The sequence below is a fragment of the Molossus molossus genome, unplaced genomic scaffold (genome assembly GCF_014108415.1).
Source record: "Molossus molossus isolate mMolMol1 unplaced genomic scaffold, mMolMol1.p scaffold_m16_p_3, whole genome shotgun sequence".
In the NCBI taxonomy this organism is placed as follows: Eukaryota; Metazoa; Chordata; class Mammalia; order Chiroptera; family Molossidae; genus Molossus; species Molossus molossus.
This window is the reverse complement of record NW_023425366.1, coordinates 124,014,207-124,040,993: the sequence shown is the minus strand read 5'-3', so window position 1 is coordinate 124,040,993 and position 26,787 is coordinate 124,014,207. Positions and strand designations below refer to the sequence as shown.

At 50.7% G+C, this 26,787-nt stretch overlaps 2 protein-coding genes across 2 annotated transcripts; both read left to right on the top strand.

Moving 5' to 3' along the window:
* Nucleotides 1-1,574: 1,574 nt before the first annotated feature.
* SPN (sialophorin) lies at nt 1,575-5,946 on the top strand. Its single transcript, XM_036279996.1, has 2 exons — nt 1,575-1,650; nt 2,034-5,946. The coding sequence occupies exons 1-2, from the start codon at nt 1,643-1,645 to the stop codon at nt 3,313-3,315; spliced, it is 1,290 nt and encodes a 429-aa protein (XP_036135889.1). The 5' UTR covers nt 1,575-1,642; the 3' UTR covers nt 3,316-5,946.
* An 8,985-nt stretch (nt 5,947-14,931) lies between these two features.
* Nucleotides 14,932-25,375, top strand: QPRT (quinolinate phosphoribosyltransferase). The gene is made up of 4 exons (XM_036280045.1): nt 14,932-15,019; nt 23,837-24,372; nt 24,848-24,979; nt 25,052-25,375. The coding sequence occupies exons 1-4, from the start codon at nt 15,007-15,009 to the stop codon at nt 25,268-25,270; spliced, it is 900 nt and encodes a 299-aa protein (XP_036135938.1). The 5' UTR covers nt 14,932-15,006; the 3' UTR covers nt 25,271-25,375.
* Nucleotides 25,376-26,787: the final 1,412 nt, after the last annotated feature.

Sequence of the window (26,787 nt, the reverse complement as noted above, 5' to 3'; positions counted from 1 at the left end):
AATGGACATAGACAACAAAGCTGGGGAAGGGGGGTGAGGAGGATGGGGAGGCGGGTGTCAATGAGGGAGAAAGGAGAAACATCTGTAACAAAAACAAATTAATAAAAATAATTAAAAAAAAAAAAAAATCAATGGCCCTGGCCGGTTTGGCTCAGCGGTTGGAGCGTCGGCCTGCGGTACAGAGACCCGGGTTTGGTTCCCGCTAAGGGCACGTACCTCGGTTGCAGTTTGTCCCCGGCCCTGGTTGGTCGTGCGGGTGGCAGCCACTCGATGTGTCCCTTCACATCGATGTTTCTCTCTCTCTCTCTTCCTCTCTCTCCCTCCCACTCTATCTGAACAAAAAATGGAAAAATGTCCTCGGTTGAGGATTAAAACAATAAAATAAAATAAAATAAAATCAATGAAGATTAAAAAAAAAAAAAGAATGCAAGGTCCTGGACACTATATCCAGGCCACTTCTCAGATGTGTGTCTGCAGTGAGTGACTCTAAGGAATAAAACAGTATCTCCCTTCAGGACAAAGAGCAGGCTTCCTTACCACCTCAGCTGTGGGGCAAGCCCCTCTGCGTTGCCCCTGTGGGACTCGGGGCAAGGGGAACTGATGAAAACGTAACGCTCCTGCTGCTTGCTGTGTGGTGACTAATGGATTCCTGTGTCTCTGAGGCAGGATTCTCATGTCTTTGTGTCAGACTCACAAGTTAGCTGGTAAGTGGGGTAGGAACCCAGGGCCTGCCATTGGCCTGTTTCAGTCATCTGTATGTACATGTATTGCTTTTACAATATGAAAATCAGTTTTGATTTTTTAAAAAGAAAGGCAAAAACCAAGCTATACACATTGCAAAAGTCAAAGCTTACAAATTAGGGGAAAGTCAGAAAACAGCAACCATCTAAAGAAGAAAATAAAGAACCCCCACTATTACCTAGCCTAAGAGACAGTTAATATCTCAATAGATATCTTTCCAGACTGCTTTCCATAGAGAGTCCCATATCTTTATTCGTCTACAAGAATAAGATCATAACATATGCAGTGCTTAGCAACTGCCTTGATTTATTTAAGCACCCACAACTAGAACCCCCCAGCTTCTTGAGATGCTGTCAAGAGCTCACCAGGGATCCATGCAGCTTGCAAAGGCTTTCTCTTTGCCCTCCAGCAGAGTCCAGGGCTTCCTCTTGCCCTGGTACTTCCTGGGAGCTCTTAAGCCAGTGCCACTTTAGGTTTTGGCCTAACAGCTTCGGGACCACAAATGCAAAGGAAACCACCCTCCCCTCTCATTTCCTCCCCCACACTCCCTAGTTCTCAAGTGTACGGTCTCATCACCCCAGGTCTGAACCCCTTCACCATCCCAGCTTTACCTCTTGCCATCCCATTTCCCAGCTAAGACTGAAGAATCCCCATTCCAGACTCCCCGCCCCACACTAGCTAAGACCCCAGAGCCCCTGGCACCATCTCTGACCCCTGAAAAAGTAAGTGATGCTGTTCTCATCACATGGCAGCTGTGGGAACAGGGTGGGTGGGGCAGGATGCTGGGGTGGGGTGGGTGGAGCCAGGGCCACTTCCTTTCCCCTTGGGGCCCTGTCGCCCAGTCCTGCCTCAGCTTCAGGAGGAGTTGGAGCAGCCTGGCCCCAGGCCTGTGACTTATCAAATGAGCTGGTAAGGGGGTGTGACTGGGTGGGGCAGGGGTTTCAGAAGACCTAGAAATGTGCCTATGGCTTGAAAAGATCCTGGGAGATGATGGGACAAGAGGATCAGGAGCCTCTGGGGCTGAATAGGGTCAGGGACAGGCCAGGAGAGTTGGCCATTGTTGGAGTGCAAGTTGCCAACACTTGAGGGAGCCTATCGGATAGAGCTGATGGGGAGTTGCCAGCATCTGTTCCCTTGTTATCTCTGATAATAGTAAAAGAGCGGGTGGAAAAAGCCGTTAAACCACAGGTGAGGCCTGGCAGCTGGCAGGGAAGTGGGCAGGAGGGAAGGGCCTGCCCAGGTCTACCACCAGCTCCTTATGTGTTACATTTCTCCCACTTCCCTACCCTCAGGTCCCATCTTCTGCTCATGCCTGTTGTTATTGAAATGACCCTGCTTCTCCTATTCTTTGGGGGTTTCTGGGCCCAAGTGGTGAGCACAGGGCCTCCGGAGATGACTACATCCACAGAACCTTCTTTTTCTTTGGTCTCAAATATCTCTGAGGCCCCAAACCTTAACGCAGAGACCTCCAACCATAGAATAGTAATGGTCCCTGAGAATAATGCCAGCACTGGGCAGCAGATCTCCCCACCTTCCTCAACTCCTCATTCAGCCAGTGAGTCCTCCTCTCCTAAGACTTTCATCACTGCCCATGGTCTCCCTGAGCCAACAATCTCCCATGAAGTTTCCTCCAGGAAGTCATCAGTGTTCCAGGAAATCCCTAAAGCAACCAGTAACTCTACTGTCCCAGCAACAAGTACTCTGGTACTTCACACTATTACTGGTGGAACCATGGCAACCAGCTCCCTGGAGACCTCCAATGAGACTAGCAGACCCCCTGTCACCACGGCAACTAGCTCTCTGGCGATCTCTGATGCAACCAGTGGACCCCCCGTCACCATGGCAACAAGCTCTCTGGAGATCTCTGATGCAACCAGTGGATCCCCTGTCACCAAGGCAACGAGCTCTCTGGAGATCTCTGATGCAACCAGTGGACCCCCTGTCACCATGGCAACAAGCTCTCTGGAGATCTCTGATGCAACCAGTGGACCCCCTGTCACCATGGTGACTAGCTCTTTGGAGACTCCCAAGGGAACCAGTGCCTCTCCCATGTCTAGGGTAAAAATATTCATCATGACTACCCCAGAGACCCCCACAAATACAGGCAGGACACCTTCCCCAAATTCAGATCGGAGGACAACTGATACCCTGATGGTGACTGTGCTTGTGGCCCTGTTGGTGATCATTATCCTCTTGGCACTACTCCTGCTGTGGCGCCAGCGGCAGAAGCGGAGGACAGGGGCCGTGACATTGAACAGAGGTGGAAAGCGCAATGGAGTGGTAGATGCCTGGGCCGGGCCAGCCCGAGTGGCTGATGAGGAGGTTGTGATAACAACAGCAGGAGTGTCTGATGGTGACAAGGGCTCTGGGACCCCAGCTACGGAGAATTCTGGCCGGCGACCCACACTCACCACTTTCTTTGGTAGACGGAAGTCTCGCCAGGGCTCCTTGGCACTGGAGGAGATAAAGGCTGGGTCAGCCCCCAGCCTAAAGGGGGAGGAAGAGCCACTGGTGGGCAGTGAGGCTGGGGCTGTGGAGGCTCCCAATTCCGATGGGCCAGAAGGGGAGATATGAAGGTCCTTTAGTGCTTGTGAATAACAAGAGTAGAGCTCAGAATCTTTCTAGCTTTCAGCAAACCCTTCTATCATCACTTCCAACCTCATCATCACCCAGCATCTTCACCCAGCACCTTCACTCTGAATCCCAACCTAGCTTCTTAACCCTGGAACCTCCAGCCCCCACCCCAATGCCCACACCCAAACCCAGCTCGGAGGCTGCGGCTACACCCGCTTGAAGGCTTGAAGACTGAATGAATGAAACTTCCTCATCAACTCCCATTTCTCTCCATTACCTTTTTCTTCACGTTTTTGTCCTTGAAACCAGACGCTGAGTCTCCATAATGCCAAATTTCCTTGACCTATGAGTGCTCAGAGGATTCCCCAGGGACACCAGAGTCTGGGAAGAAGAAAACGACAAGCCAGCAAACTGCCATCTAGGATTACTCTGGAAAGTACATTTGGCCCCATTGATTAGGACCTTCGCTGGGTCATGCCATGCAACTCCTTTAACCCTGGGCCCAGTGCTCTGTGCGGGCCAGTCTGGACTGATGCCACCCAGCTGTGCTCTCAGGCGTGCTAGTGACAGCACCTGGCCTCTACGCTGGTCACTGGCCGAAGCCACCACACTGTCCCCACCTGTGGACTGAGGCAGCCAAGGCTTCAGCCGTTTCTCCTCCCAAGGGCAGAGGTGAGAAGAGTTTCTGGCCAGTGTAGTTCTCAGAAGCCCTGGCTCCTGTGTGGGTCCACTGATGGGTGTGGTTTGTGTGCAAGAGGCAAGGATTTGGTGGTTTGTGAAGGGTAGTGGTGAATACAGAGGGTGTGAGGGACGGGGCAGGAAGGGTTTCAGAGACTGAGGACATGCCAACCTGAGGAACTGCTGAGAACATCTGCGCCCTCATCGCTGCTCAAATGGGGTGGAGGTAGTAAAGGATTTAACTCTGTCTGTGGCCTAATAAAGGAATGTCAGGCTGCTAGAAAGACTGCACGGTGACCTGAGTGTGGTTCAGCCACCGTGTCCCTTCCTTACAGCCTCCTCGGCACATGAGGTAGGGGGAGAGGGGCCCTGGTGGCCTGGTCTCGGTGATGCACCACTATTACGTGTTTGTGTGTTTCAAGCCCCTTCTCTTCTCCAACGGGTCAGTGAGAGCGAGCTAAATGAGGACCTACGACAGGCTGGCAGGACCAGGGACTTCCCCGGTGGCTCCAGGACAGACAGGAGGGGACAAGACCCAGCTGGCTGTCTCTGAGACCAGCCCAACCTAGAGCCCAGCCCAGGCCAGAGCCCAGGGAGCCGCGTGGGCCAGAGGTGGTTGGTATTTCCCCAGGGCAAAGAGGAAATTTGCAAAGAGGAAGTTGTTGAGTCACAGGGCTCAGTGGCTGAGTGCAGACTGACTGACCTACAAAAAGAGGCAGATGGGAGCTCTGTGGTGTGATTGCCATGTGGCCAAAGTGGGGGGCAGGCAGGAAATAGAGAGAGGGCCCCTGTGGGTCAGGTCATGGGGTGGGGGAGAGAAGGGGCACAAAGTGGCCAAGGATCCACAGGCTTGTCTCTGACGTGTGGGGAGGGCTGAGCTGGGCTGGAAATCCAGCCTTCACCATGTAGACTGGGCACCCCAGAGGCTGTGTCTGGGAACTTCTCCTACTTCTCACAGGCACTGTTTGGACTAGTCGTAGCCCCAGAACAGCAGAAGTGCGTTCCCAAGTCCCTTAGGGATACCACAACTGTTGTCTTAGATTGGTCAAACCAAGCGCCCCAATTTCAAGTTTAGAAAATAGTGTCACCGAATTCAGAGGCCATCGGCCCCACCGGCTCACTCAGCACAGGCAGGCATTTTCTGAGCCATCACTGGTTTCTGGGTCTTGTGCGAATCCTGCAGAAAATGGGGTGGGGGTGGGCAAGGTACCCAATAGGGCTCTTCTCAGAAAACATTTAAATATGTGAAAAGCTTTCAAAAAGAAGAACAAACAACATTTTATGAGTGCCAAAAAAGGGAGCGACACACTGCGCCTGCGGGAGGCTGAGAGGCTTCCTCGGAGTGTGTTTCACTGGGTTTTGTCGTATTCGCTGCCATGGTCCTGGAGCTATGTCGTTGGCATGTATTAGGTCCTCAGTAAATATTGACTTCGATGAATGAATGAATGAATGAATGAATGAATGAATATGACTCCTCAGAGATTTTGAAGGCTAAGAAGGGTTTTGCCAGACTGAAAGGAGAGAAGGCACCCTCAGCAGGTGCCAAAGCACCTTAATGAAGGGCGAGCAGTTCACTGTAGATTCTTTTTTTACAATCATGGAACAGATGCCTTTTAGTTCTCTACAGGGGAAAGAGCACAGGAAGCAGTAGATATTGTAACACAAAAAAGGAGAGAAACAATAAGAAAATAGAGAATATCGTAGTAAGAGAGGACCAAACATATAAATTATAAAAATAATTGTAAATGGCTTATTATACTTTTCATAGTCGCTAAAAATGTTTTAAAAAATTATACTATTACTTTGAAAAATGTCTACAATATAATGTTAAATGGGAATGTATAGTAACTGTGGTTATCTATAAATAAGTTTATGGGTGATTTTTTTTGTTCTGTTTTTGTTAATCCTCACCCGAGAATATTTTTTCCATTGATTTTTAGATGTGGGAGGGAGGGAAGAAGAGGGAGAGAGAGAGAAACATCCATGTGAGAGAGACACATCAATTGGTTGCCTCCTGCACGATCCTGACCGGGGCCCAGGGATCGAACCTGCAACCCAGGTGTGTGCCCTTGACTGAGAATCAAACCCAAGACTCTTTGGTCCTCGGGCCAACACTCCACTTGCTGAGCCAAATCCACCAGGGCAGTTATGGGTGATTTTTATTTTGTTTATACTTTTCTATATTTTCCAAATTTTATACAATAAATAACCACTTTTACGATGACCAAAACTATTAACAAAGAGGTGCTCACTGGGAGGATGGGTGTGTGTGGTTTGAGGAGAGGTGCAGGAGACGACGCTGGAAGGCAGGTCGGAGCCTGCTGAGGCGTGAGAGTTCTCCTTCAGCCTGGAAGCGCCTGGAACGTAGGCCTGAGTCAGTTTCCCTCCTCTGTGGAGGCCTCAGCAGGTGGTATCTCATGCTTTAGGTCAAAGTTCACATTTGTTTGCCACTTCACTTTTACAGAAGATCTACATTAGTCCCTGTTTTCATTCAATGAAAGAAATCCGAAGAGGATTTTCACTTTCGCCAAACTGGCGAAATAAGCCAGTTAGAGAAAGACAAATATCACATGATCTCACTTATATGTGGAATCTAAAGAACAAAATATACTGACAAACAAAATAGGTCCAGAGGTATGGATGCATGCAACAGACTGACAGATCTCAGAGGGGAGGGGGAGAAGGAGTGGGAAGAGATTAACCGAAACATGTGTATGCATATGGACACAGACAATATTGTGGGGAAGGCCTGGGGTGGGGTGGGGCTGGGGGGGGCACAGTGGGCCAAAATGGGGGGCATCTGTAATACTCTCAACAATAAATAATTTTTAAAGGAGAAAACAGCAGTCAGCATTTGTTCTGTAGTCAGTGGTTAAAGGGGCAGCGCACACCTTGAGCAGCAAGAGTATTACTACTTTTACTACATGTTAGTGCCATTTTCGGTTTTCTGTATTATTTGCTATGATTTAGCAGATTATTTTCTGGTTCTGGGAATGCTCCCCAATTTTTCCGTAAAAATTAATGGTAATTGGTTTTTCACATCAGCCCATTTTGGCTCAGGGAAGGTTTTATGGGAATATTCTACTTTGGGACAGCAAGGGAAGCTGTGCCAACATTTGGCAAAACACAGAATCACCATCAAGCCCCACTCTCCCCTCTGTCCTCGCTTCCCGCTCCCTGCTGCCGCGTCCCGCGGATTCGTCTTCCACAGTCCCTGGGAGCCCGGCCTTCTCCTCTCCCTGCCTGGTCCCGATGAGACTTCTCTTTCGGTTTCCTGACCCCAATCCCTTCCACCCGCTGCTCATGGCAGGCCCAGCGACACTTCTAAAAGGTCACTCTGCCCTGGCTGGTGTGGTTCAGTTGGTTGGGCATTGACCCATGCGCCAAAAGGTTGCTGGTTGAATTTCCGGTCAGGGTATATGCCCCCGTTGTGGGCTTAATCCCTGGTAGGGGCCGTTCAAGAGGCAGCTGATCCATGTTTCTCTCTCTCTCTCCCTCTCCCTTGACCCTCTCTAAAAATCAATGAAAAATAAATAAATGAAAGGCCACTCTGTCCAGATTACTCCTGCACTGCCGTAGGCCACCAGGATAGAGCCCACCTTCCTTAGCATGCAGTGTAAGACCCTTTCAAGATCTGGCCTTGCTTCTCTGCCCACCGCTGCTGGGGAGTCCTGGGCCCCAACACTCTAGTCCTCCCGCCTCATCAAATTCCTTGTAGCCAGCTCCCCGAGCATGTCATGTGTTTTTCTTGAGGAGGGGAAGATAATTAAAAATGTCGAAAATATTTTTGTCCAGACAGTAAAATAACATTTTTCCTCTTTTGCAAAAGTTAATTACCAGCACATTCTGGTTCCTTAAATAATGGGACACACACAACCACATACAGTGTGTTAGTCTTGATCTTACATTTTAAAATACACATTCTATTTTAGTCTCAAAAGTGCAGGTTAAGCCCTGGTCGGTTTGGCTCAGTGGCTAGAGCATCAGCCCTCGGACCAATGAGTCACAGGTTCGATTCTGGTCAAGGGCACGTACCTCAGTTTTGGTTCATCCCCAGCCCTGGTCTGGTCGTGGGGGAGGCAACTAGTCGATGTGGCTCTATCACATTGATGGTTCTCTCTGTCTCTCTCTCTGTCTCTCTCTCTCTCTCTCTTTCTCCCTCCCACTCTAGCTAATGATAAATAGAAAAATATCCTCAGGTGAGGAATAAAAAAAAAGTGCACATTAAGGTCATGATTACAAATAAAGTTTTGTCATCCAAAATGAAAATTCCAGATGGAAGACAATCTGGGTGGGGAAAGTATTGAGAAATTTATGAATATTTTATTAAATTTTTAAAAATTTATATATTTTTAAATTTATCCTGTTGAAAGTATGACAGATGTGCTCCCTTCTTTCCCTCACTGACCTCCTCCCCCCCATTCCTGTTCCCCTCCTGCCTTCCCTACACTATTGTCAGTGTCCATTGGTTATGCATGTAAGTTCTTTGGTTTAGTTCTTCCCATCCTCCCTCCTTCCTTCCCTTTTTGAGGTTCATCAGTCTAACAACCAATTTGTACTTCTTAATCCCTTCACCTTTTTTGCCCATCCCCCCAACTCCCATCCCATCTGCAACCAACAAAAAGTTCTCTGTATCTATGAGTCTGTTTCTGCCCTGGCTGGTGTGGCTCAGCAGTTAGAGCATTGGCCCACAGACCAGAGAGACTCGGGTTCGGTTCCCACTAAGGGCACATACTCTCAGAAAAAAAAAAAAAAAAGAAAGAGATCTATGTGTGTGTTTCTTTTCTTCTAGTTCATTTTATTTGTAGATTCAATTGTTGATAGATATGTATTAATAGCCATTTTATTGTTCATATTTTTTATCTTCCTCCTCCTCAAGAAGATCCTTCAATATTCCATATAATACTGGTTTGGTGGTGATGAACTCCTTTAACTTTTTCTTGTCTGAGAAACTCTTTATCTGACCTTCTATTCTAAATGATAGTTTTGCAGGGAGTGTAATCTTGGTTGTAGGTCTTTACTTTTCATCACTCTGAATATTTCTTGCCACTCCCTTCTGGCCTGCAAAGTTGCTTTTGAGAAATCAGCTGACAATCTTATGGGAGCACCTTTGTAGTTAACTAACTGCTTTTCTCTAGCCGCTTTTAAGATTATTTATTTGGTTTTAAACTTTGGCATTTTAATTATGATGTGTCTTGGTGTGGGCCTCTTTGGGTTCATCTTGTTTGGGACTCTCTGTGCTTCCTGGACTTGTATGTCTATTTCCATCATCAAGAAGTTTTCTGTCCTTATTTTTTCCAATAGGTTTTCAATTTCTTGCTCTCCCTCTTCTCCTTCTATGATGCGAATGTTGGTATGCTTGAAGTTGTCCCAGAGGCCCCTTACACTATTTTCATTTTAAGAAAAAAATTTTTTTCTTTATTGATTTTAGAGAGAGAGAAAGGAAGAGGGAGAGAGAGAGAGAGAGAGAGAGAGAGAGAGACATCAATGAGAGAGGACATCAATTGGCTGCCTCCTCCATGCCCCCCATGGCATGTGCCCTGACTGGGAATTGAATCAGCGACCTCTTGGTATATGGGTCGATGCTCAACCACTGAGCCACACTGGCTAAGCTATTCTCATTTTTTTTTTGGATTCTTTTTTTTTTAGCTGTTCTGATTGGGTGTTTTTTGCTTCCTTATATTCCAAATCAATGGTTTGCTTCTTGGCTTCACCTACTCTACTATTGATTTCCTGTAAATTCTTCTTTTTTTTTTTTTTTAACCTCACCCGAGGACATTTTTCCATTTTTTGTTCAGATGGAGTGGGAGGGAGAGAGAGAAAAACATCGATGTGAAAGGAACACATCAAGTGGTTGCCACCCACACAACCCAACCAGGGCCGGGGACAAACTGCAACCAAGGTACGTGCAGGAACCAAACCCGGGTCTCTCTGGACCGCAGGCCGACTCTCTAACCGCTGAGCCAAACCAGCCAGGGTGGGATTCTCAAGTTTTACTCATCATCTTTGCCACACCTGGTACAGCCTCCCTGATCACCCCAGTTGGGCCCTTGAGGTGCACTTTTTGTGTGGACTGTACACCATTCAGTTGTAATTGAGTACTGATTGCTGTTGGCACACCAATGGGAAGGATTTACTTGGGTTGATCATCTGCAAGGACTGGCTGTGACCACTGACCACTGACCTCTGATCACCTTGGAGGATCAGCTGTGCAGGGGCCACCACACAGAACAAGACTTACTTTGGCAGGACTCTGGTACCCACTGAGCCCACTCCTTGAGTGTGTTGCTTGTGGAGGTGTGGTCTGAAGCCGTCCACTGGGTGTGCTGGCTCTGGGGCCTCCTGGGAGGTGCAGGCCAAGGCCAGCTGCTGCCTGTGTTCTGCCTGGGGCCACCAGGTGTAAGCTACAAAGCAATGTGTAGATGGCTGCTGCTTTGTTTTTTAATCCTCACCTGAGGACATTTTTGCATTCATCTTCAGTTAGAGTGGGAGGGAGAGAGGAAGAGAGAGAGAAACATTGATGTGAGAGAGGCACATTGAGTTGTTGCCACCCACACAACCCCAGCCAGGTCTGGGGACAAACTGCAACTGAGGTACGTGCCCTCAGTGGGAACCAAATCCGGGACTCTCCGGTCCACGGGCCAACACTCCAACTGCTGAGCCAAACTGGCCACAGTGATAGCTGCTTCTTGTACTGGGCTTGAAAGGTGCCCAGGAAAGGCCAATCCGTGAACCAAGGCTGGCTGCTGCTAGTACCGGCCCTGGGGCCATTTAGCGAGAGTTATGGGGCTTGCTGAGGCCAGATGCTGCTTGTTTTAGAGATTTTAGGAAAATTCGAAACATGAACGCAGACAGACAATTTCTATGGGAAAGCCACTGGAAAGGGCTTGGGTAGGCCTGAAAGTTGGGGGGGGGGGGGGGGCGGGGCCTCAGTGCATCACCAGGGTGGAGCAATCAGGGTGAGCCAGGTTGCTGGAGTCCCAGATATGGTGCCCATCTGCTGGCCCCTTTGGGGGAAGGGCTCACCAAAGGAACAACAGCCTCTACCAACATGTCTGTCTGTCTAAGAGAAAGCAGCCTGTCTAGCCTCACCCCAATGCCAAACAACTCAGTTCTTCCCCATGTGTCTCTGATGCCTTTCAAGCTGCCTCCCTGCATTGGAGCCCACAGGGAGAGAGTCCAAGAAAGTTGGGCACGGGCCCTTTAAGAGGAACTGCCTGGGACTCCAGAAGCCTCAGTTCCTGCTGGTTTTTACAGCCAGAAGTCATGGGGACTTCTCTTCCTGGCACTGGAATCCTGAGTTGAGGGGCCTGGTGTGGGATGGGGATCCCTCACTCCTCAGTGGGGACCTTCACAGCTGTAGTATCTCTCCTGATTTTTATCTGCCACACGTGGGTGTGGGACCAGCTCTTCCGTGCCTCCTACCAGTCTCCATGTGGCTTCTTTTATTTCGTAGTTGTAGGACTTCCATTCAGTTCAATATCAGGTGGTTTTGAAAGATTGTTGTTCGTTCTTTAGTTGTAATTTTGATATGGTTGTCAGGACATTTTATTTCTAAAAATGGACATTTACACCTAATTTTCCTCTGCACCCCCATTTCTGGCTCTTGGCCCTTGGCAGGCAGAACAGTGCAGGATGAGCTACCTAGGGGCTTCAGGCAGAAGGGACCCCTGTCAGCTCCGGTCACTCCAGCCCTTTCAAACTCTAAGAGGGAATTTGTTGAGGAGCCTGCACAGTGGGTGACTGTCCTGCTCAGGATAGATTTGGGGTACAGACATTAGACAACAGAAACCCAAGGTATTTTGGAGAAACTATACTTGTTCCCAACAAGCTACAAATGGGTGCCTGTGTGCCTCAGCCTCCTAGGATGCCCAGCACCTGCCTGCTCAGCTTGTGGCATCAGGACAGCCTCGCTGGACCATGGCCAGATCCCAGGAGGTGTTGGCCATGGAGAAAGCCACACACTCGCTCCTGCATTTACGCATGCTCTGCCTGACGCCAGCCCACCCCCAGCTTGCCCCACGACACACACTTCTTGACTTCCCGCCTAACTCCTCAACCATCAAGATTCAGCTCAAATGTCACTGCCTTTACAAAGCTCCCCTTCCTGCCTCCACCCCAAACAGACATCACATTTCTCCTCCGCTCTTACAGCACCTTGTGTGACCGCACAACCGGCTGGGCTGTAATTATGTGAAGGTGTCCTTCACTCATTAGAGTGGAGCCCCTCCAAGTCCACGGGTCATCCTTGTGGCTCCAGAGTCCAGAACAGTCACGTAGTAGCTGCCTAACATGTGTTCTCTAAATGAAGGGATAAATGAGTTCATGAATGAACAAATGGTGGTTTGTAAGTAAACATGTGGCAAGATCAGACCTGTCTTTTGGGTGAGGCTGGCATCCAGGAGGATGGCCTGAAGGCAGGGGGCCCCGAGGGGAGGCCATTACTCTAGTCCGAGTTAGACTCAGTAAGACTATGGCCTAAGGTGAAAGAAGAGGTCAAGTCAGAAATATATTTATTCAGAGAATACAATTTCGGGCTAATTGGCTGCTGAAGTGATAGGAGAAGAATGAGGTTAGACTTCAAGGTTTCTATCTTGGGAGATTAAGATGCTGACATGATGATGTGGAAATGCAGAGAGGTGAGCATTTTTTGGGAAAACATGGTGAGTTCATTTTTAGAAGTGTTATGGGGGGATGTTTAGAGATGGTTAGAAATAGAGACCTGGATCTTGGGAGGGATATCAGGGCGAGAGATATGGGTTTTAGAGTCATCTGATTTTATTTTATGTCTTTATTTTCTTTTTTTAATCCTCACCCGAGGACATTTTTCGATATTTTGTTCAGATAGAGTGGGAGGTGGAGAGAGAGAGAGAGAGAAACATTGACGTGAAAGGGACACATCGAGTGGTTGCCACCCACACAACCCAACCAGGGCCGGGGACAAACTGCAACCGAGGTACGTGCCCTTAGCGGGAACCGAACCCGGGTCTCTCTCCACCGCAGGCCGACGCTCTAACTGCTGAGCCAAACCGGCCAGGGCTTATTGATTGATTCTTCTATATGCCCTGACCCAGGATTGAACCCACAACCTGGGCGTATCAGGATGACACTCTATCCAACTAGGTTAGCCAGCCAGGGCAAGAGTCATCGGATTTTATTTATTTATTTATTTATTTAAATCCTCACCTGAGGATATTTTTCTATTTATCTTCAGATAGAGTAGGAGGGAGAGGGAGGGAAAGTGAGAGAGAAACAGTGACGTGAGAGGGACACATCAACTGGCTGCTTCCCGCATGACAACCGAGGTACTTGCCCTTGACTGGAATCGAACCCGCAACTCTTTGGTTTGCGAGCCGACACTTTACCACTCAGCGTTTGGCCAGGGCAAGAGCCATCTGATTTAGAGAGCAGGTTAAGTAATGGTGTAGACGGACATATGCATAAACTATAGCACTCACCGTGTAGCATGAGAAAGGGGGCTGTGGACAGAATTGTAGTGTGTTAGGGCAGGCTACCGGCTGCAACGAACAACCCCAAGATTCAGGGGTAGAACTTAAGAAGAGTTTGTTTCCTTGCTTATGTAACAGCTCAATACTGGTATAAGGAGGCTGACCCTCCATAAGGCCCTTTGGGACCCCGGCTCCTTCCATTTTGTGGCTCTGTCATTCCTGGGGAGGACACGGGAAGAATTTCACTTTTGCTCACATTCCACGGGACAGTCCTGCAGTGGCCTCAGTGCAAAAGAGGCTGGGAATGTAGTGTAGCTGTGTGCCCAGGAGGAAAAGAGGGAACACCAAAATTTGAGGATTGAATATAGGAAGAAGGACCTGCAAGAGACAGCACAGAGCCTTTGAGAGAAAAACCTGGAGAAAATGACACCTTGTGAGAACACGGTTTGGAGAAGGGCTGTCAGGAGCAATCCTGGAGCAGCGTGAGGTGAGCAGGGTGCGGAGGTCCGAAGTGGAACCTGAGAGTGAGGCCTCCTTCGGTTTTGCACCCAGGCCCCTCACTAGTCTCACGGAGCCCCAATCCTGGCAGGGTCTTGTGCTGCAGAGAAGGAGGTGGGAGAAGGCTGGGAAGATGCCTGTGGACCGGCAGCCAGCACTCCCAGGGACCTGAGCCCACAGCGCCCCACAGAGAGACGGAGGCTGGCCGCTCGTGGACAGGAACTGGCCTGGGCAGTTTCCCGGTTTTCCCTTTCAGAAGTCTGGCTCTGATCTGTCCATGCCCTAGAAGCTACTCGGGAAGAGGGAAGGGAAGGGAAATGTACATTTGTTGAGTTTTTACTCTGATATTGGCAGAGGTTTCTCACTAGATTCTCAGTTGAACCTATGATATAAGTGTTACCCCATTTTACAGTGGAGGAAACTGCGGTGGGGAAAAAGGTAAAAAGGTACTTGAGATAAAAAAGGATGAAGCCCAGCCGGTGTGGCTCAGGGTTGAGCATCGACCCATGCATCGGTTCAATTCCTGGTCAGGGCACATGCCCAGGTTGTGGGCCCGATCCCCAGTGGGGACATGCAGGAGGCGGCCAATTGATGTTCTCTCTCATCGATGCTTCTATTTCTCTATCTCTCCCCCGCTCTCAAATCAATAAAGAAAAAAAATAAAAACAAACAGAAAGGATGGAATTAGGATTTTAACCCAAGTCTGAGGCCCGATTTTCCTAGTGTATCATCCAAGCTTTCCAGCCCTGACGGGGCAGCACGTTCACAGCCTCACATCCAGGGACGGGCTGGGTGTGGAGAGAAGGGGGCCTTTGGCTCCAAGAGGAAAGGAGAGGACTTCTGAGTTATGTAACAGAGCCCCCCTCTCTGAGTGTGGAAAGCAGACAAGGTACCACAGCCCCAAGGGTCCTGAAAGAGGACCAGAGGGAGCCCCAGAGAAATGGGAGGGCCTATGGGGCTGGCTACACCGGCCCTGCCCCCTCTTCTGCCAGCCCCACCCCCAGCCTCAGGCCTCCCAGAACACTGGATCTGAGCAGCTGCCGCCAGCGGGGAGCTCCAAGCTATCATGGATCCTAAAGGTAAAGGAGCCCCCCAGACTTCTCCCCACTGCGTTCCTGCACCACCATCTCCCCCACCCTCCTGCCCCTCTCCCCGTCCCAACTTGTGTCAGTCCCTATCCCTCCCCCGCCACTGGAAGACCAGTGTCCTGCCTCCCACCACTGTCTTACCGCCCCCACCTGGTCTCCCTCAAACCTCTGAACCCCAAGCATTCTTTTCTGACTGCCAAAGGCCTCCGCTCGCTCTTCTTTCTCCTCCGTGTTGGGTCTCAAGGAGCTCTGGGGGAGAAAGGAACTCAGGAAAGGTCAGGGGTGGCGGAGGAGGGCCGTCACCTGGGGGCTCAGGGGACAGGTAGTGGGAGGCTGGATGGGGCTAGCTCTGGACTTTGCTCGGAGCTCCAGAGGAGTGGAGGCAAAGTCCAGTCCCATCCGCCTGGGGTGGGGGAAGGGGCTTGAGTCCCGTGATCCTGCGCGGTGGGGTGGGGATGATGGCCTATATGCTGAATGACGAGGGCCAGGTTCTGGGGTCAAAAGGCTGCTGTTTGAATCCAGCCCTCACCAGGAACAGGCTGTGTGACCTTGGGCGAGTCACCTGAATTCAGGGCCTAATTTCCTTGCATCTGTAAAATGACAATAACAGTTCCCTGCTCATAAGTTTGTGGGGAGGACAAATGACGGGATGCATGAAAGGGGCCTCATCTGTGAGCTCTCTGGATTTCACTGGGCTTCTTCCTCAGCTCTGACATCCCTCCCTGGCTTGGGCTTTTGCTGGCCCTGCACACCCCGTCCCTCTGGCTTGGCCACGGAAGCAGCTCTTGAGCGCCCAAACAAGCTCTTGGCTTAGAAATGACCTCAGAGTCAGAGCCTGGGTTCAAGTTCCATTCCTGCCACCTGCTAGCTGTGTGACTTCAGACAAGATGCTTAGCCTTGCTGTGTCCCTGCTTCCTCACTAGAGTGAAAATAGTGCCTTCCCCGGGATGGGGTGATGATGCAGCGTGGCGTGCCTGCACAGGAGACTCCCCCAACCCCGTGGCAGTTAGGCTGCTGATGCTGACCCCTCACATCTGTCTCTGCAGCTCTGAGCCCTCCTCAGCCTCCGCTCCCTTTTTGGAAGCCCTGTATGTCCATCTCCATCTGGACACCCTGTCATGCCAGCTCCGTTTCTGTTCCACCTCACCATCCTCCTACTCACTGGAAACCTCAGGGTCAGCTTTTACTGCTCAATGTTCCTTGCACCCCAGTATCTAGACAGTTGCCTTGTCCTACGGATTCACCTCCATGGCGTCACCTTAGCCTTTTCCCATTCTGTTCCCACCTCCCTCTGGGGGAGCAGACTGGTGGGGGCTTCCTTTGCATCGCTGCCTTCATACGTGTGGCCACTCAGAGGGCTGGCGCTGGAGTCACTGAGTGGTGGGAATTCAGCCAGGAGGGTGTAGACAAGTCAAGAGGGAGAGGCAAAGGCTGGAGAATTGGGGGCAAGGGGGTGAGGATAGAGCTGGGACAGAGCAGATGAGAGACTGGTGGGCAAAGGCAGAGAGGTTGGACTTGGCCCAGATGCCAGTGGGGCAGGGCCAGGCCCCAAGTCTGTGGGTGTGGGGTGCAGGGAGTGTGTCCTTTTTCTCACAGCCTTGGGAGGGACGCCCCCCTATTGCACTTCGCCCTGGCTCACGCCCCTCACCCAGCTGTTGCGGAGCCTACCAACTGACATCTTTCAGGAACCCCGGCACAATTTAAATGTTTAAACTTCAAAGAGCATTTCTGATGCTGTGGCTTCTGATACAAAGTTTTAGTGACTTCTCATTGCCCATTGAACAAAACCCTAACTTTCCTGTCACTCAGGCCTCCTCAGTCTGGCCCCAGCCTAGCACTTAGCCGGAGTTCTGTAGATTGTTTTACCATTTTCATGATGGGTAGTCATATTTGGCCCTATTTGGAGGTGATTCCTCTTCTCTAGAGAGAAAAGGGAAAGAAATGAACATTAATTTGGAAGCTGTGGTGCAAACCAGCCTCTGTCTCCATCTGGTGTTTGCCAAATGGATCAACAAATAAATAGATGGCAGAACAGAGTTTCCCAAGTCGGACACCTGGGTTCAACAAAACCTGGCCAGGCCTCAGCTCAGGCACGTGATGTGAATCACCGTATTGCCTCCTCGCTGCGGCCCTGCGATTTCCTGCTGAAACTGACTCGGAGAGGTCAGCACACTGCCTGCTGCTACGTGTGGGTTGTGGAGCTGGGTTCAGACCCAGGCGTCTGACTCCCAGCCCAGCTTGTTCCTCCTGCACCAGGAACAGAGCCCTGGAGCCCTGATTTCGGCTTAGAGAGAACTCTGTGAATACTGACATAGTAACATATAATAATGTAAAGATATAATTTAGTGCTAGATTAAATGGCAGTGTGGTGAGATGGGGTATGTGAGGGGACTCTGAGTGCACCTGCCTGGGTGGCTGTTTCTTTTTCTTTTTTTTTTATCCTCACCCGAGGACATTTTTCCATTTTTTACTCAGATAGAGCAGGAAGGAGAGAGAGGAAGAGAGAGAAACATCGATGTGAAAGGGACACATCGAGTGGCCACCACCCACACGACCCAACCAGGGCCAGGGACAAACTGCAGCCAAGGTACGTGCCCTTAGCGGGAACCGAACCCGGGTCTCTGTGGACCGCAGGCTGACGCTCTAACCGCTGAGCCAAACCAGCCAGGGCTGGGCGGCTGTTTCTGACGCACACTTCCCAGCGTGTGGACTTTGGGTAAGTTACTTGCCCTTTCAGTGCCTCAAATTTCCTGATCTGTAAAGTGGTTCGCTCAGTGGTTGAGCGTCGACCCTGCACCAAGAGGTCGCCGGTTGGATTCCCGGTCAGGACACACATGCCCAGGCTGTGGGCCCGAGCCCCAGTGGGGGGCATGCGGGAGGCGGCCAATCGATGTTCTCTCTCATCGATGCTTCTATCTCTCTCTCCCTCTCACTTTTTCTGTCTCTAAAATCAATAAAGGAAAAAAAATTTTTTTTTTAAAAAAGTATTCCCATGGGGTTGTTGTCAGGATTCAATGTGTTAATATAAATAAATGCTTGACACAATGCCTAGGAAGGGCAGTAAAAGTGTTAGCTGTTATTTTTACATATTATGTCATTCCAGATTTGATTATAAGTCTCAGGGTTTAAGACAAATTTATAAAAGCAAAACCTTTAAAATTGACAACTTTTATCTACATTAATTTCCCCCTGTAAGTGGGGGAAACCTTCATTACCTGATTTTACTGGAAGACTGTCAGCCTCGTGCATCACCATTGTGGCTGCACGCACAGGCCACCGCGCTCCACGTGCACTGAAGAACAGAGACGTATTCGTTTTAGGTTCATTGGCACAGCCTCCCTGTGTGTCCATCCATCAGGATCATGACTGAAGAAAAGATGAACGGGTGGAAGTTCTGATTCTGGCAAAGAGCCACGGTCTCGTCAGGGCGACAAGGAAACAGGGCAAGACCAGTAAAAGTGCCAGTGGGGAAGCTCTGCATATCATGCCAGAATCCACGTTCCTCTGTACCCTCCCACGTACTGTGTGTAGAGACGTACAGGAAATACCCGCGCTGCTTTTTGTATCCCCTCAGAAACAGAGATGCCAATTTTAATAAAACTCTGAACAACCAATTAAGAAGGTATTGCACTGAGAGAGCAATAATAAAACCATAATCTCTGGAGTTCAGGCATCTTGGGAGAACTCTTACATACACAAACTGTGAGGGTAGACAGTGGGACAGTGTCCCTGAGTCCCCTGGGCACGTCCCCTGGGCCCACTGCTAATTAAGAGAGCCTGTATTTTCAAAACTACCAGCAGGAATCCCTTTTTTTGGAAATGCATGAGAGTCAGGCCTGAAGCAAATTAGTCCAGACATAGGTATTTATTTTGCATAAGTGGAATGCCTGGAACATTCTGCCTGTGCGATAGGCAGTCAGAACAGTTCGCCTTGCAGAGAGGGGCCCGGAGAGGCACCCCGCTGGCTGTGGAGGAGGAGGAGCTGGGTCCGCCTTGCTCATTTTCTAGCTCTTCCCTTTAGTAATTGACTTTCTGTCTCGGAGCCTCAGCTCTCCGTCTATGAGTGTGGATTATCTCTACCTTGAAAACCCGCGAGCAGGCCTCGGGGCAGCCCCACAGCGTGCCCGCACACAGTAGGCGCCGATGGATGGCAGCGGCCTTCCCTTCCTGCGCCCGGAAGCTCTGTCTTTGCTACAAGTTAGGGTTACGCCAGCACGTCCCAGACTGGTTATGTCCAAATTTCTGGGGATGGGCCCAACATCAGCATTGTGCAAAGCTTCTCAGGCAGTTCCACTGTGGGGCCAAGGTTCGGAACCACTGCCTTCTACACCCTAAAAACTTCCCTTGACCCTGTCTCAAATGAGGGGCCTCTCTTTTCCTTCTTTCTTTCTCTCCAACTTTTTTTTTCTTTATTGATTTTAGAGAGAGAGAGGAAGGGAGACAGAGAGGGAGAGAGAGAAACATCGATGAGAGAGAACATCGACTGGCCGCCTCCTGCATGCCCCCCACTGGGGATCAGGCCCACAACCCGGGCATGTGCCCTGACCGGGAATCGAACCTGGACGGGACGTCTCTGTCCATGGGACTGACGCTCAGTCCACAGAGCCACACCGGCTGGGGCTGGTTCCCTGGGGCTGCAGAACGGTTCCTGACTTTCGGCAGAGCATTGATTCTTATTTGTTAGTGGACAATTCAGTGATTTTTAGTAAATACCGAATTGTGCAGCCATCACCATAGAGCATTTCCATCACCCTGGTAAGATCTCTCTTTTTTAAAAATCCTCACCTGAGGATATTTTTCCATTTTTCTTCAGATAAAGCGGGAGGGAGGGAGGGCGGGAGAGAGAGAGAAACACTGATGTGAGAGAGACACATCAGTTAGTTGCCTCCCTTCCCGCATGACCCCAACCAGGACTGGGGACCAAACCCACAGCCGAGGTACGAGGTATGTGCCCTTGACCGGAATCAAATCTGCCAACTCTCTGGTCCGAGGGCCGACACTCTAACCACTGAGCCAAACCGGCCAGGGCAGATCTTTCTTTTTTGTATTTAATTTTTTATTAGTAGTTCTGAATAAATACGTGTTAAATATATGTGCTGACACACATTTACATATACCTGGTGTTTTGAGATCTCTTTAGTTTATTCCCAGTCCCAGGCAACCACTATTCTGACATCTGTCCCTCTCAATTTGCCTTTTCTGGACGTTTCATGTAAACAGAGGCCTGAAATGTGTGGTTCTTACCCCTCGTGCATCCGAGTCACAGGGGGAGCTCTTCCTGGATCCCTGGGAACATCCCCCAGCGATTCTGGTCCAGGTGGTCTGGACGGGCCTGTGCAGCCGAGTCCGAAAGGCCCCCGTGGCTCCAATGCGCACGCCAGGCGGAGGGCCCTGCTTTCTCAACCTCTGCTGAAGGAGGGGCCACGCTACAGCCTACACTTCCTCAACTTCACATACTTCTTGACCACGACAGTGTGGTTTCTGCCCCAACCACACAGAACCAAAACTGTTCTGGCAAAGGCCTTCCAGTTGCTAAGTCCAATACCCATTTCAGCCTCCTCTTGCTTCTGTTCACATCCTGCTTCTCGAAATCCAGACGCCCACTTCCTCCCGGGACCCTCCTCTTCTTCCCTGGCCAGGTGGTCTTACCCCTCCGCCGGCCGTGCTGTCACCTTCCATGTCCACTGGCTGCTCCAGAATTTCCATTCCTCGCCCTAGTGTCTTCTGAACTCCAGAACCACTCTCCTATCCATCCTCTGGACACGCTCATCCACATTTCCTGTTGACATCTCGACCTTAGCATCTGCAAAACCAAGGTCATTCTTTCCCCCCAGCCCTGCCGCTGAGAAGCCATGTCACCGGGGCACAGTACAGGAATTTCCTCGAGATCCTTTCTGCACTTGCAGAGGGGACACTGTCCCGTGGTGACTTTCAGATGAGAGCGCGTAAGAGCCGTGGTGTCCCGGCCACCAGTCCACAGGCCGAGCAGGTCGCTGTGTTCTGCTGCCCCGTCCTCCACCCAACCTGCTCCTCCCTTACTCCTGCCCAGCTCCTTACGCCAGCTTTCAGCTACCCGGGGCAGAAACCCAAGGCTTCTAGATCTTATTAGCTGCTAATCCCTGTAGATTCTACCTCAGGAACACCTCTCACCTTTGCCGCCAGTCCTACGGTTACCACCCAGGTTCCGGGCTTCGTCACTTTCTGTCTGGCCGATTGCCTCAGCCTCCTTTTGTGCCCCAGCCCGTCTCCAACTGATGGCTGAAGTGACCCTTCTAGAAGAAACCATAATCATCCCATTCTCTTGCTTAAAGTTCTGTTATAGCTCCTGGGATCTATCAGACTCTTCATCAGGTTTAGTCCCCCCCCCCCACAATTTCTCCTTTGAACCCCACTCAGCCCTCCTTCCTGTGCTCTCTCTTTTCTTGCTTCTGAGCCTTGAACGTCTGCTCTTTCAGCCTGAAATATCTCGCCCTCCCTCCTCCCTGCCCTACACCTCTACTTGGCAAACATTTGTCATCCCTCCAGCCACTAGAACGACCACCCCTTCCCCCGGGACACTCAGTCATTTCTTCCTCTGCCTCCACCCGTGGTAAATGCTGCACTCATTACTTTAGCAAATATGCCAGCTATGTGCCAGTATTCCTGAGCACTTTGCAAATATTAACTCACTTGATTTTTGTAACAACCCATTATCCCTGTTACAGATGAGGAACCGAAGGTCCCGGAGAGGTTGAGTCACTTGCCCAGATCGCTTTAGCTAAAGGTGGCAGAGCCAGCGTCGAAACCCAGGCTGTGTGGCCCCAGGATCTGGGCTCTGATTCATTCTGCTGTGTGGCCTCTCTGCTTGGCCCCGTATCACTGAATACTTGGTATTAAGCTAAACAATATAAAATGTCCAATATTTGGCCATTTTTAACCAATAAAAGCAGCACATTCATCTGGTTCAGTGTGCTAGGCACTTGGGACACAGCAGGTAACTCTGGACAGACACATCTTTGCCCCAGACAGGAAACGAGATCACAGTGTGATGATAGTGAAGGAACAAGCAGTGAGCGCATGTGACCTGATTTAGGGGTCTGTGGGCGCCCCCTGCAGAGGAAGTGGTAGAGTCTGAGGAGACCTGAAGGAGGAGTGGGAAGTGGAGGAGGAGTGTGAGGGGGAAGGTAGAAGAAGGGACTTCCAGGCAGGGGCACAGCCTAGAACAGCAGAGGCTAAGGCCTGAAAGTGAAGAGAAAGAGCTGCCCACTCTGTCACCTCAAATTAGTACCTGGCACTGAGCAGTTGCTCAATAAAGATTTGTCAGAAGAATAAATTAAAAATGCAAAGAAGGCAGGAGAGTTGAAGCTAATACAGTGAAAGTGGCGTTTTAAACAGTCAGTGATCCACTCAAATTTACTCGTTTATTGTTTTACTTTAAAGCATATTTAATGAGGTATAATCATAGACAGTAAAATTTACCCTTTTCTCTGTGAAGTTCTATGAGTCTTGACAAGTGCCTGCGTCTAGCCACCATCACAGACAAGATCTTGAATAGTTCAGTCCCGTAAACTCCTTGGTGCTGCCCCTTTGTGGCCAGCCCCTCCCCGATCCCCAGGCAGACATCTGTCTCTTCTCTGTGGTTATGGGTTTGCCATTTCCAGAATGTCAAATGGACAGACTCATATTGAATGTAACCCTCTGAATCGGCTTCTTTACTCAGAACTATACACTAAGCTGCGTGGTTGGTTCCCTTGGCTGGGGAGTCGAGGTCCATCGTGCAGATGCATCAGTTTATCTGATATTCACCAGCTGAAAGATTCAAATTCGCTTTCAAAAGCAAACATCACTGCACCGAGTCGGACTGGAATGGGGGCCGCTGCCTCTGCTGTTCGGTCCCAGGCCTTTTGCCTGGCTGGAAAGCAAACAGGAGATGGGGACTATGTCTTTGTCCCTTTTACCGACTTTACTGGCACAGCTGGCTCCGGGTGAGGAATGGAAGCCCCTTGGGACAGTTGTGGGAGAGATTGTGGGGAAGGAAGCCCAGTTCAATTACAGGGCTGTGGCAGGTACTTGGCTTCCGGAAAGAAGAGCTAGACAAGGACCTACTTCTGAGAGTAGAACAAGCCAGAATGCATGGTGTTAACTTCAACGTGGAGCGAAAGAGGGGGAAACAAAACCCAACCCAGCCCAGCTCCCTCACAGGCGCTGGAACTGTCTTCCTCGCCCCTGAAGCTTCTATGAGGCTGCAGATCTTCTCTTGGCCGACAGATGGTGATGATGCGCCCTGCCTGAGCTTGGTGTCTGCGGTCACCTCATTGATTCAGCAGGCTGAGTGCAGGGATGACCTCAACCAACTGCGCCGCACCAGCCAGGCTAATGTATTTATATCTACTCAGTCTGGCAACCCTCAGTCTGACCAGTCCAGCACCCAACCCCTCTCCCAGGACCTCCAAATCTTCACCTTGGTTGGCTAGTGTCCAATTTTGCTGGTTGTTAAATAGAATTGACCCTTGAACAACACGGGTTTGAACTGTGTGGGCCTAACGTGGGTCTGAGGATACAGAGGACCAACTGTATCCATTGTCCCACACCACTTTAGAGAGGGGACTTGAGCAGCCATGAATTTTGGTATCAGTGGTCCTGGTATCTCACTGATACCAAGGGATAACTGAAGTTTGGGGGGAGTCAAAAGCTATGTGGGAATTTTCAATTGCGCAGGGGTTGCCATCTGTAACCCCCGAGTTGTTCAAGAGTTAACTGTATTTTGACAATGACCCCTGACTATAAGAGGAAGCCAAAATATAACCCAGTTCTCTCTCTCCCCCACAGGCCTGGCGCTCCTGTTGCCCCCTGCCACTCTGGCCACCCTGGCGGACAGCTGGCTCCAGGAGGACTGTCCGGGCTTTAACTACACAGCCTTGGTCACAGGGGCGGCCCCCTCGCAGGCGGCGCTGTGGGCCAAATCCCCTGGGGTACTGGCTGGGAGGCCTTTTTTTGATGCCATCTTCGCCCAAGTCAACTGCCAGGTCTCCTGGTTCCTCCCTGAGGGATCAAAGCTGGTGCCTGTGGCCAAAGTGGCCGAGGTTCGGGGCCCTGCCCACTGCCTACTGCTCGGGGAGCGGGTGGCCCTCAACACGCTGGCCCGCTGCAGTGGGATTGCCAGCTCGGCCGCGGCGGCCGTGGCGGCCGCCCGGGGGACCGGCTGGGCGGGGCGCGTGGCGGGCACGAGGAAGACCACTCCAGGCTTCCGGCTGGTAGAGAAGTATGGGCTCCTGGTGGGTGGAGCTGCCTCTCACCGCTACGACCTGGGAGGGCTGGTGATGGTGAAGGACAACCATGTCATGGCAGCTGGTGATGTGAAAAAGGTGTCTGTCTGTCTGAGCCCCTGCCCTGGCCCTGCTCCAACCCATCACAGCCCTTCCGACTCCCGGAGGCCCTGGTGAATAGTGGTGGCCTGGGAGTCGGGGAATGAGAGCCCTGGGTCCCTCAGTAGCTCCATCTGTAAAATTAGGGGTTGGACTTGCTTCGTTACAAGCGTCTTCTGCTGCCTGGTATGATGTTCAAGGGCAAAGGACACACCGTGGGGAGCCCAGGGTTGATGGCTCTCCAACCCTGAGCAGGCCACTCTTGAGTCCCTGGACCTGTTTCCCATCTGCGAAGACCCCGCCCAGTTTAATGTTCTGAGCCTAATTGAACTCAGGTCCAAATGCCAAATGTTGCTGATATCAAAGAAACCATCCCAATCCCTCAAGAACCCCAAGCTTGTCACCCACCTGGGACCTGTGGAATGCCAGTCCCAGCTCAGTGTCCCCTCTCTCTGTCACCCTTCTGGGCTGCCAGGCGGTGGGACTGGCCCGGCGGGCAGCCAGCTTCGCCCTGAAGGTGGAGGTGGAGTGCAGCAGCCTGCAGGAGGCCACGGAGGCCGTGGAGGCAGGAGCCGACTTCGTCTTGTTGGACAACTTTAGGCCGGAGGTGAGGTGGGGTCTACGTCCGGGGAAGGGCTGTGTTAGGGGCTGTCACCTCCCCTCGGCTTGTGTCCCACAGGAGCTGCACCCCACTGCTGAAGCGCTGAAGGCCCGGTTCCCGCGCGTGGGCGTGGAGGCCAGCGGGGGCATCACGCTGGGCAACCTCCCTCAGTTCTGTGGGCCACACATCGATGTCATCTCCTTGGGGATGCTGACCCAGGCTGCGCCAGCCCTCGATTTCTCCCTCAAGCTGTTCGCCGATGGGGCCACTCCAGTGCCGCATGCCCGCCGGTCCTAAAACCAAAGAGGATGACACTGGCAATGGGATTACATGGTTTCGTGGGACTTTACCTCTGCTCACCTCAGTTTCCTAATCTGTAAAATGGGTCTAATAAATGATCAGTCTTAGAGTAGTAATTAGTAGTAAGTAGTAATTACTAACTATATTTTAATTACTATTTGGATAATAGTAATTAAAATATAATAAGTGCGCCCTGGCCAGTTTGGCTCAGCGGTTAGAGCGTCGGCCTGCGGTCCGGAGAGACCCGGGTTCGGTTCCCGCTAAGGGCACGTACCTCGGTTGCAGTTTGTCCCCGGCCCTGGTTGGTCGTGCAGGTGGCAGCCACTCGATGTGTCCCTTCGCGTCGATGTTTCTCTCTCTCTCTCCCTTCCACTCTCTCCCTCCCTCTCTCTCTGTACAAAAAATGGAAAAATATCCTCGGGTAAGGATTAAAAAAATTAAAAAATAATAATAAGTGCTCCATAAATACTAGAAATTACCAGAGTTAATCTCTTCTGATATGCACTTTCCTTTCACACATGTCCTTCTCTGAAGTCCAGTCTTTAATCAACGGTGTCTAATGGCCACTGTCAACCAGTCATTGGCCATCAGGTAGCCGTTGTAGCCGTTGTAGGCAGATTGTAGATCAAACATGATAATCTATTGAAATAGGTCCCAAAGAGCTCTTTCTACAGGTATAAAATAGAAATGGTGAGTGATAACAAAGCATTAGTCATGGTTTAATCGACACTTTTCTTTTTGAGCCGTAGTATGTGTTTTACAATGAATGGATCTTAAATTGGAGGCCAGGTGGAATCAAGCCTGATATTCAGCTGGAACATTCCTGGGTGATGCTCTAGTTGTACCGGTTATTGTCTTTGCCCCTCACCTCTGGCTATTGTTGCCACTTCTTTGGTGGAGGTGAGAACTTGTCTATTCCCCACTTCTTGGGGCCCCAACAGACTTCACCATTCATCTTCCCCCAAATAAAAGACCTCTGTTTGGTGCTATACACCTTTTAGGGTCTGGTTCCAGGACTGTCAGTTGGGAGAAGGCAGCCGGTACAGCGGGGGCCAGAGCAAAGGTCTGTTGAGGGAGTGAGGGATGGGGCAGGTAGGGCTACATGTTCAGAGGTCAGACTTCCTTCCATGCGAAGTCAGGACTCAGGGGTCTAAGCAGGGAATCTGAATCCTGCTCCCCAAACACACACCTGAGGTCTCACTCACCTGTGTGGCCACCCCTACCCTTCCCTCTAGCACAAGGCTCATGTCTCTCTAACCCTTCTGGGGTGGCTCCACGAGGAACCGGGACATGAGGACCCCCCAGGATGAAGGTGGCCCCCGAGGTGACTCCTCCCAGAAGGGTTCCAGTCTGGAGTCCACTTTCCCCTCCCAGAACTCACTCTCTTCTCTGCCCTTTGCCAGGAGAGAAAAACAGCTCTCATCCACAAAGGCTACTTCCCTAGCGGGGACCTGGAGTCCCACTCTGCCTTTAGGGAAGTGTCCTTCTCTTAGCCCCTTCTCCCACCCTGGAGA

Excerpts from the sequence above, each read along its gene's own strand:
- QPRT (XM_036280045.1), top strand. Across the intron at positions 24,373-24,847 it reads CAGCTGGTGATGTGAAAAAG|GCGGTGGGACTGGCCCGGCG; the intron begins GTGTCTGTCTGT and ends CTGGGCTGCCAG. Across the intron at positions 24,980-25,051 it reads TGGACAACTTTAGGCCGGAG|GAGCTGCACCCCACTGCTGA; the intron begins GTGAGGTGGGGT and ends TGTGTCCCACAG.